The sequence below is a fragment of the Trichosurus vulpecula genome, chromosome 6 (genome assembly GCF_011100635.1).
Source record: "Trichosurus vulpecula isolate mTriVul1 chromosome 6, mTriVul1.pri, whole genome shotgun sequence".
Taxonomy (NCBI): Eukaryota; Metazoa; Chordata; class Mammalia; order Diprotodontia; family Phalangeridae; genus Trichosurus; species Trichosurus vulpecula.
The window spans coordinates 275893360-275903512 of record NC_050578.1 but is presented as its reverse complement, the minus strand read 5'-3'; the positions used below and the strand labels follow the sequence as shown (position 1 = coordinate 275903512).

Here is a 10153-nt window from a genome sequence, read left to right as displayed (position 1 = left end):
TGGGCCTGGAAGCTTTTGATGAAAATATCAAAATGGGGACGCCGGTTTGTGGGCTTGTTATTGTGGAGTGTAAATACATGCTTTAGTTCTCCTGCCTTCTGCCTAGAGAATTCCTTATATCCTGCGGTTCCGGACCTTTTAGGCACATATGAGATTCTCTTTGAAATCATAAATTCTGCCTTCCTAATATATGGGGCAAGGACCTTGTTTGCTGTCTCCTTGGCACCATGCATGATGGTGAATGCAGATGCTTCTATGAAATTCACCGCCCCCTGCAATATTTTTCTTTCTAAAGGCCTTTTTATGGAACCACATGATGTGTAGGGGATCTCCTCACTTTCCTGTGACCCAATACAAAATCCCTTTGCTTCCATGTGCCTCAGTTTCTTCTCTTGTAAGCCAAAGAGGACCATCTCCTCCCCTAAGGGAAATGAAGATTGAGAGGTCTCTGTAGCTGTGTAAGTCTGGGGTCTTAAAGAATTTAAACATTGGTGTTAAAGAAGTCACTCATGGGGAGGGAGTTCTGGATTCCCCAAGGCTGCAGCTGGGCAGGGTGTATGCCTGGTCCAGACTGGAGGGCTGAGGAACATCGAAGATCTACTCCCCCCTGGCTCTGACACAGACCCCATGCTTTCATCTGGTTTCAGCATCCCATCAATTGTCTGTCTTTGCTCACTTCCCCAGACAGACCCCAAGCTCCCAAGGGCTCTGGCCAGGCAGGAAAGCAGACGCTGGGCTTAAATACAATAATTTCATTTTGCTTCTCTCCATCTTTTCCATTCAACCCTGGGCCCCAGCTCACACACTCCCCGTACTTGGCTCGCTGACTTCAGACAGCTTCCATCTCTGTTTACTCTGCACCCCACAAAGGCTGCTCCACTCGGATCCTGGCCAGCTTCCTCGTCTTTGAGGACCTGGGAAGAGACAGGGGTGTTCTTGGGCAGCCAGGCTCCCCTCTGGAGCTAACTGGCCTGGGAGCTGCTTCCTTGGAGCACCCCTTCAGTCTGGGCTGGCAGCAAGGGAGAAGCCCCAGGAGGGTGAATGCAGTAGGCTGGATGTGGTGGTGGTGCTGTAATGGGCTCCCAATGTGGAGGCCTCTTTTTTCCTCCATCTGCATCCCAAGCACCTGAAAAGACTCCATCCAACCTTCTCCAGCCAGGGTCAGTCACATGCCCTCTCAGCCCCTTGGGTGGTAATGATGGAGGTAGCTGTCCTGCTCTCAGTCATTCGGCCAACTAGCATTCATGAAGCATCTACTGTGTGCCAGATGCTGTGCTAAGTAAACACTGCAGACACAGAAAGTGGCAAAACCCAATCCCTACTCCCAAGGAGCTCACTGTTCAATAGAGGAGACAATGAACACCAAACTGTGCAAACAAGATCTATACGGGATAAACTGGGTGCAACCTCACTAAGGTTAAGGACTGGGGAAGGTGGGATTTTAGGTGAGACCAGAAGGAAGCCAGAGGAGTTAGGAGGTTGCGGGGAGAGAAGATATTCCAGGCTTGGGAACCAGCCAAGTGAAAGCCGTCAGAAGGTGAAGTGTAGAGACCAAGAAGGCATGGCTCTTGAGACATCTGGAGAGGTTCTGATTCCACTGGCTGTGTGACCTTGGGGAAGCCTAGAGGCTCCCCTCAGGCCCTCAGGCTGCTCCCCTGTAAAATGAGGGGCTTGTTCTACTCCCTCTAAGCCTCTGAGGAAAGCCCAGGTCCCTACCTGTGTTTTGAGGGGATTTCCTCAATCTCAGCCTTCAGTGCTTCAGCCAATACCTGCTCCTCATCCAAACCCAGGGCTGACAGCACCTGGGAGAAGCGTCTGTTCACTGAGAGCCGGGCATTGGCCTGTTAGGGAGATGAGAGCCCCTGAAACCAGTGGGAGGGATGAGACAGATGCCCCCTCTGGAGATGGCAATTGTCAGGAGGTTGTACTGATGAAGGGCTCCCCTCCCCAGTCTGGGAGACGCAATGAAGAACTCCTTGGAGGCAGGAATCAGTTTTATTTTAGTGGAGTGCCTGCCAGGGGGAGGCACTTAATGAAGGCTTGTTCCTGGATTGATTTCACTGATTGATAGAGGAAGAGTGTGGTGACAGGCCATAAAACGGGTAAAGGGGGCCATTCCTGGGAGCAGGCTCCTTTAGGGTTGGGCCTGAGAGTTCTACTTCCCCTTCCCACTCCCATGTCTGCCCCTGGCATCCCCACTGGCCTTGTCACTCATTCTCCTCACCTTGGGTTCTCACTTTTTGCAGCCAGCCAAACTCACCTCCCCTGCACCCTCTCCTCCCCTTTAGTCCCATGGCCATACCTGAGGGCAGGCCTCATTCCCATTCACCTTTGCATTCACCTCCTAATGGGTGACTTCCTCCATTCCCCTCTGCAGTCCCTGGGCCCTACCTTCCTCTGTCAAAACAAGTAAGATTGCCTCTACAATGGCCCCCCTGCCAGCACTATCTTCTGTTCCAAAGTCTTCAGAGGCTCCCCATTGCCCACCAAGGAAAAGGTCAAATGCCGTGTGGCACCGTCCGACCTTTCTGATGATCCACCTTCTCCCTGCCCTCTGCACTCCTGCCTAAGCAGACGACTCTTTGGACTGCCATGCTGCCCTGTGCCTTCGTATGTCCTTCCAGCTTAGCTCCCACTCTCCTTTTTGTTTGGCATGCCCTCCTTCCCTCTATTCCATGTTTCCATCCCTCTCATCCTTTAAAACACAACCCAAAATGTCCCCTCCTCTAGGAAGCAGATGAGGAGACAGGCTGGGCAGGTATGGGCAAGTGAGGAGTGACATTGTTGGGGAGAGAGCTTCTCAGTGAGACGGCAGCTCCCCTGCTAGGTGGTGAGTCCCCCGGGAGAGCAAAGCTGGTCGCTCACCAAGACACAAGGCTCTGCACACAGCAGGGGCATTTTGTTGATTTGGAATGACATTGGAGAGGCCTGGGATAAGGGCAGTGAGGATCTGGGTGGGGAGAGGGCAGCAGAATTGGGAAGATCTAGTTCTCCCTGGCTCCAGTCCTGCCAGGTGCTGAGAAGGGAGGGCAAAGCTGGCAGTGCCCAGCTGAGGTGGGAGCCCGTACTTGCATGGCCTGCTGGAAGAGGAAGGGGCGGCTCTGCACCCGGTGATGGATGCCCTGAAGCTCAGCCTGGTACTCTGCCAACCGCTGCTTCTCCTGCTGCCTGGCTTGGGGAGACAGGGCAGGGTCACTAGAGGTCGGGCTCAGCCTGGAAACCCTCCAAAATGACCCTCCTGTGATAAAACAAGAGCTCGGCCAGGCTCCGGGGATGCCCCCAGTAACCTGAGATGCTGGACTTTGGCCCTTGACCAAAAGGTAAAGCCAGGCCACGTGGCTAGGAAGTCGCATCTCCCCGATTCTGGCAGCTGGGTAGCACAGTGGGGAGAGCCCTGGTCCTTGAGTCAGGGCAAATCTGCCTTCAGATTCACTGAACCCATCTGCCTGTTTCCTTCTCTGATATTGCAGAGCAGTTTGCAGGCCATTCGTAGTGTTACTGGGCACACTGTGCCCATTTCTATGGCAGGGGAAATGACCCCCTGAAGAAGGCAGCACTTTCCCAGCCCCACGCAATAGTCGGTCAGTTTGGAGACCAGTGACCACATTTTATTTCTCTGCTCCCTTGCTTTCCACACACAGTGATGTTGGTGGGATAAAATTAGTTGTGGAAAGGGGTCCCAGATTTGGAGTCAGACGACCTGGAGTTGGATCTCCCTCCTCCACCAGCTCTTCCCTAGCTGTGTGGCCTTGGGCCAGATGCTGCCTCTCTCTGGGCCTCAATGGCCCAGAATCAGGTCCCAGGGCATTGGAGCACAGCTATGGGCCTAGGAGCCTATGCATTCTGCCCCTGGCCCTGCTGAGCCTACCCTTGCACCATTGGTGAACTTAGGCCCACAGGGCCCCACTGCTGGTGGTAGCAGCCACTATAGCCTCCCTGACCTGGTCAGGATGAGGAAAGGCCCCCTTGTCATGCTGAGATACTGACCCCTGCAGGGGAATCTCACACTGGGGTGCAGGGACCAATCTTGGTCCCACTGACAGCCACATGAGGCAAAGATCAGACAGTGTGGGGGAGGGCAAGAGACCAACTACCAACTTCGGCCCCCACCAGCCAGCTGGAGCCAGCCACGGTGCCCACCCCAAGCCGTCTGCTTCCTCCCCCACTCCACCATGTTTGGCTAACCCCTAGCTCCTACATAAACCCCTGCCCAGAGTGCTTTTCCCCCAGACAGTCCCCAACTGAGGTACACCTCTACCCTATCTCTCTTGTCTGGAATTCTTCCACCCAGCTATCAGCTAACCACCCCCCCCTTTCCCTAGTTCCCTCCCTGCCCACCCACCTCCAGGTTTTTTCTCCAATTGCCCCCCAGCTTCACCTGCAGAATGCTCCCTCCCCCACCCCCCCTCCAGATTTAGAGCCAAGTCAAGCCCTCTCCTCCCCTGGCAGCCTTTCCTACTCCATCAGGCCACACTGGTGCCCCCTCTGCTGTGAACCTTCTGAAGCTCCTGCCCCAGCACCCTAGTCTTTAGTGGAATCAGTGTGAGGCTGCCCTGGGCAGCTTCCTGCCCCGTTCTGCTCCTGGCTCCCCAGCCAAAGTGGGGGGGACCCTCCCCACACTTGGCAGGGGCTGGCTCCTCTTTTCTCCCCATTCGCCCTGGAGCCTCACGCACAGGCTCCTGCAGAGACCTCTGGGGAACCTCCTCCCGATCCCCCACCACAGGGGTGGGCACCTGAGTTCATCAAGTTTGCGATGGGATGCCCTGGACCCCTTTGATCTCGAAGACCCATAGGCTGCCAGGCACCGAGCCACTTGCTTCTGGACCCGCTGCTCCAGAGCTCGGCGCTGCTCTTCCCTGGCCAGCTCCTCTTGCTTGTGGCGCTCCCAGTCCAGCATCAAGGTCCTGGGGAGGGAGTGAGGACAAAATGAGTCCCTGTCAGAGGACTGGCAGCCACCCCTTGGATCCCTCCCATCCAGACACCCACTTTCCAAGCTGCTTTCTGGCCTAGGCATCAAAGTTCAGAAAGGGTAATAGGGGTGACCTCAGGGGCAGTCAGGGGAAGAGCTGGGCTGAGGACCCATGTTACCTGACTCTGGGGCCAGGGCTGTCTCCACTAGACCCATTTTTCCTCTCAAGTCTGAGAAGAGGTAGCAAGGTGTGCACCCAGGTAAGGGACAGGCAGGGGTGCTGGATAAAGCAGAGACCACAGAGGCAGAATCAAAGGGCCACGGTCATGGCCAGAAGGGAATGCAGGCAAGGATGGGGTTAGGGTATCCAGCGAAGATGGGGGCAAAGGAGCAAGGTCTTCCTGGGGTGAGGACGTCATTCTTCCCTTCCTTCAGAGCCCATTTCAGGTGCCTCTGCCTTCAGGAGGCTCTCCCTGATCTCTCCCCTGCCTGGCTCTCTCACAAAGGTGGTGACTCGTCCAGGAAAATGGAAGCATCTTGAAGGAAGGGCCTGGCTCCTTTCCCGCTGCCTGCAAGGAGGCCCCAGTCTTCCCCATTCACTCACACACACACACACACACACACACACACACACACTCCCTCTCCATTGATCCTACTGTCCCCTTGAACCAGCCTCAACTATTTCTCCCTGTCACTGTTAAAATCCTAGAAAACACTCTTGATGGCCTCTGCCTCTGCTTCCTCTGGACTCTTGGGGTTCCAGCCTCAGACTTCATTGAGCCACCCTGTCCAGGCTCCCAGTGAGCTCTTCCTCCTCAGTGCTCACCCTTCAGGGCTTCTCGGCAACCTCAGACACTTGACCAGCCTCTGCTCCTGGACATTCTCGCTTCTCCTGGCTAGTGCTATTCTAATCTCTCGCTTCCCCAACATGTGATGTCTCTGTCTTGGTTCTTTGTTGAGCTCACGTCCCAGCCCCGACCATGCCTAACCATGGCTATGTCCCAAGACTCTTCTGTTTTCCCCCTCGACTCTCTCGGTGAGCCTGTCTGTTCTGTGGGTTCAGTGACTCTTAGCTCTAGGCCTAGGCTCTCCCCTGAGCTCCAGGCTCCTATTGGTGGTTTCTAACACGGGCTCCTCAAAGTCAACACTCCCCAAACAGCTCCTTCTCTTTCTCTCAAACTCATGGCTCTTCCGGTCCAGAAATCAACATCCTCCCAGTCTCTCCTGAGCATCCCTCTGGCTTCAGCCCTCCCTCACAGCTCCCATAACCACGCCCCTAGACCAGCTCCTTGTTGACCTCCCAGTCCCAGGTCTCCACCTCCCCTCAGCCCCCACAGTGATCTACCAAAGTATAATTCCCACTCCAGAAGTTTCAACAGCTCCCACCTGCCTCTAGGATCCAATACAAACTCTTTAGTTTGGCATTTAGGGCCCTTCCCCACCTGAGCCTGGCCTTGCTTTCTAGGCTTCTCCCATGCCAAGATCTGGCCCATGTGGTGCCAACTCCTATCCCTGTGCCTTGGCCCAGCCTACCACACCATCCTCTCCTCACCTCCCCCTTGGGATTTATTCAGATCTTTTCCTAAAACTGTTCCCACGTGAGGCCTCTTCCCACCCAGCTAGTGCCTGCCCCCCCCACCTTGTATTGGCTTTGCATATAGTTTGTATCCTCCCTCCTGGAGAGTGTAAGCTGTTTGAGGGCAGGGATTGTTGTGGTTTTATCTCCATATAGCCCCACAGCTGGGCACTTAACAGTCAAAGCTGGATGGATTCGATTGGATTTAATTGTAGCCTTCATTAGGGCAGGCAGGCAGTAAGCTTCTAGTAAGCTTCTACTATGTCCTAGGCATGGGACTAATAAACACTGGACATACAAAAAAGGCCTAAAATAAAACTGAAATCTACCTGTCCCTACCTTCAAGAGGCTCCCAGGCTAATGAGCAATGAAAGCAGACCCGGGTCACATCGATTTTGAGCCCAAGGAGACCTCGAAGAGCTGAGGGTGCCACTGGGTTCACACTGGTCATGTTAGCCATGGGTCAGGCCAAGCCCCAAGGTTCTGGGGTCTACACCGTGCTCCAGCCTATCTATGATCTAGGCTGAGCCTCTGAGGCAGATGTTAGAGTGACCATTTTACAGATGAAGAAACCAAGGTTCTTGCCATCAGCAAGCACTCCCCACGTGTTAATTAAGCTCGTTGGGGTTGGTCAGCACTCGGGCACAAGGACCAAACCTCCTGTGAGCCACTAAGGGTCTGCGACGGGCTCTGGACCGGGCCCAGGACAGTCTCATTCCCTTCTACCCTGCTAGCCTGCTTCCCTCAGTTCTGGGGCCCAGCCCAGCGGATCTAGCTCATCTCATGAGCTTTGCCTTTGGCTTTGGAAGGGGGAAGAAAGTGGGCTTGGCAGGATCCCTTTGGAATGAAGTCATCTAGTCACATAGCATAATGATCCTGGGGTGCAGGTTCCTGGATGGCCAAGCATCCACCAAGGGACTGCTGGGGGGCCTGCCCCCTCCCCTGGGGTTTAGGACCTGGCTGGGCAAGTTTGGCCAAGTTCCTCTGGGCCTCCTTAACTACAAAACGAGAGGGTGGAAGGCCTCTTCCATGTCTGTCTACACTATTGCCTTTTCACTCTGCGTGTATGTGTACACATATGGATCTATATGTATTATGGATGATAAGTGGGTTTGTGATTCAGTGATGTAGGAAACACCAGATGAGGAAGTCCCCTCGACCAACGTGAGCATATCATACCTCTGTGTGTAACCTGAACCTGTCAATGACCCAACCAATGAAAACACTAAGTAGCCAGAGAAGGAATGATGAAGGGGTAGGCAGTCTTCATTTTCTCCCTCTCACCACCCAGTCGGGGGAGGGGGGGAAGGCGGTACCTGGTGGCCTCTCGTCGCTTTTGGAAGGTTTTAGTGGTGCCACCGGTCGGCAAGAAGGGTTTAACATCCTCCCAGGCCTGTAACTTCTCGCCTGGAGGGTGGGTGATATCCTGGATAGGCCACTGGGAGTCTGATTACAAAGGAATAGAAGTCAGGGACCCCTCCCTACTCCCCTGCCTTCCTGCTTTCTGGGGCGACTTCTCCCCATCCTCCCCCAATGCCTACATGAGTGCCCCCCTAAACACCATAACCTTTGGGATGGGAATAGTCTTCCAACATTGCCCATGTATCTCTGCCCTCTTAAACAGGCTGTGTGGCCTGGTGGGGGAGAACCCTAGGTGTAGAGTCAGAGATCCCGGGTTTCAGGACCATAACGTGAAGTCAGAGCACTCAAGGCAAGCAGCACCAATGGTTCTTACTTTAACTTCTTGAGACAAATCCCAGTAAGTGGAGAGGAGGAGAACCTCCGATCCAGTACCCTGGCCAGAGGCCTTGTGACACCAGGAGGCCACTTCTTGGTGTGAGAAGGCCAGGCTGGGGAGGAGACCCCTAGCATTACGTGAAGGAGGGGTGCTACCTGGCGTATTCTGATTTCAATGAATCATTCTGGCTAATGGGCTGCTAATCTCAGCTGTTTCTACTGACAGAGGGGCCTCCTAGGGAAGAGCCCTCCCCTGCTTGAAGAACCCCAAGCTCCTCCTTTGACAAGTGAGCCGAAGGCTGCTCCTGACACTGGGCCCAGCTCACGACTCACAGTAGAGTCCCCCTTCCTGCAAATGTTTCTGCAGAATCTCCAGGTCCAAGAGCTTCTCCCGGTCCTTCGACTTTGTGGACTTCCTCTGGAAGCCTCTCAGCAGGGTGAAACCAGCCAGATGGAGGGCCTTCCACTTCCTCAGCTGGCTTCTCTCCTCTTCTCTGCTCCTGGTGGGCAGGCAGGGAATAGACTGCTCTCAGGCCCTGCCCACTCTCTCCTCTCCGCCCTCTGCCCCTCCAGCCTCTTCCCAAAGCCTCGCTGCACCAGCCCCCCCAGCTGCTGCTACCCCTCACCCCCGGCTTCCTCCCCAGCCTTGACCTTCGAGCCGGCGTGCTTGGAGCCCCAACCTTTTCTCAAGAGACAGAAAAGAGGGCCAGAGGCTGAGATCCCTCCTGCCCTCAGGCCCCTCCTCTTCCCTGCCATTTTGGTCTTCCAGCTCTTCTTGTTCCTGGCCATCTTGATAATCCTGGACGTCCTGGCTCTCTTGGCTATCCAGCTCAGAATGAACCCAGGTTTTCAGCTGCCTTTTTTCATCCTGACATCGGGCTTCCATCTTCCAGTAGAGTGGGAAGTTGGCTGACTGGGGAGATGGGGGCACAGCCTTCCACTGGGACTTCCGGGAGGCCCTGGCAGATGTCAGGGATGGGGTCTGGGCCCTCTTAAGCAGCAGGTTCTGGTGGGAAGAGTTAGGGGAAGGCAGGGGTAGGCCCCGGCCATCCACCAAGAAGCTCTCCCAGGCCCACTGGAACGGGAAGGAGGGCTTCCTCGGAGGCGGCGGGATAAGGCTAGGTATTAGGAGAGAAGCAGCCAGTCAGAACGTCAGTAGCCCTGCTCCCCAGGCCCCCTCCCTGTGCCCCACAGCTACTTACCCTTCAGCCTCAGAAGGCTCATTTCCCTTCCTGACTTTGTTGGCCAAATCTTTCTTTCTGGTGTTCCCTGTACTGCGAGCCCTAGGTCGGCCTTGGATCAGCACCCCATCTCCACTCCCAAAAGCACTCTGGAGGGGGAGTGAGGGAACCCAGATGAGTAACCACCCTCCCCAGCCAGCACAGACCATGCCAACAAGTGAACTGGGTCCCACTGGTGAGGAGCAAGGAGTTCCATCATCGGTCTGATGCCCGGAAAGAGGAAGAGACTTCCCCACAGTCATGCAGAATGTTGGGTCTGGGGACAAGATCCTGGGGCTTCTGACTCTTTCTGCCCACGTGAATTATCTTTTTATACCCATGGGAGACCACAGGACCTAGGGATCCTTGGAGATCCTGGAGATCCATGGGGCCCCAACCTTTTCTCAGGAGATGAGACCATCCTCTCTGCCTTAAAGCTTCCCCAACCCTTAGAGGACCTTCTCCAGCTTCTCCCTCTGTGCCTCCATGGACCCGGTGTCCTGTTTCCCAGCTCCACAGTCCTGGCAGTTAGAAGCCACCTACTTGGTGGGCTAGAGGCACTCCAGAAAGGAGTCCCAGCAGTCCGGCGGCTGTTCCCTTTTCAGATGAGGCTGAAGGGACCCGGACCCGAGCATCATGGTTAGGTTTCACGGCAGAGGCAGCCAGAATTGACTGTTGATGGGTTCTTACCAAAGTATTCTTCTGCCCCAT

At 55.0% G+C, this 10153-nt stretch overlaps 1 protein-coding gene across 1 annotated transcript; it reads right to left on the bottom strand.

The window, feature by feature from the left end:
• Nucleotides 1-850: 850 nt before the first annotated feature.
• On the bottom strand, nt 851-10153 carry LOC118853579 (testis specific 10 interacting protein). The gene is given in 10 exon segments (XM_036763724.1): nt 851-914; nt 1717-1841; nt 2330-2395; nt 3069-3168; nt 4734-4904; nt 7802-7931; nt 8556-8722; nt 8903-9340; nt 9425-9552; nt 9986-10153. Coding segments are annotated over 10 exon segments (1557 nt in total).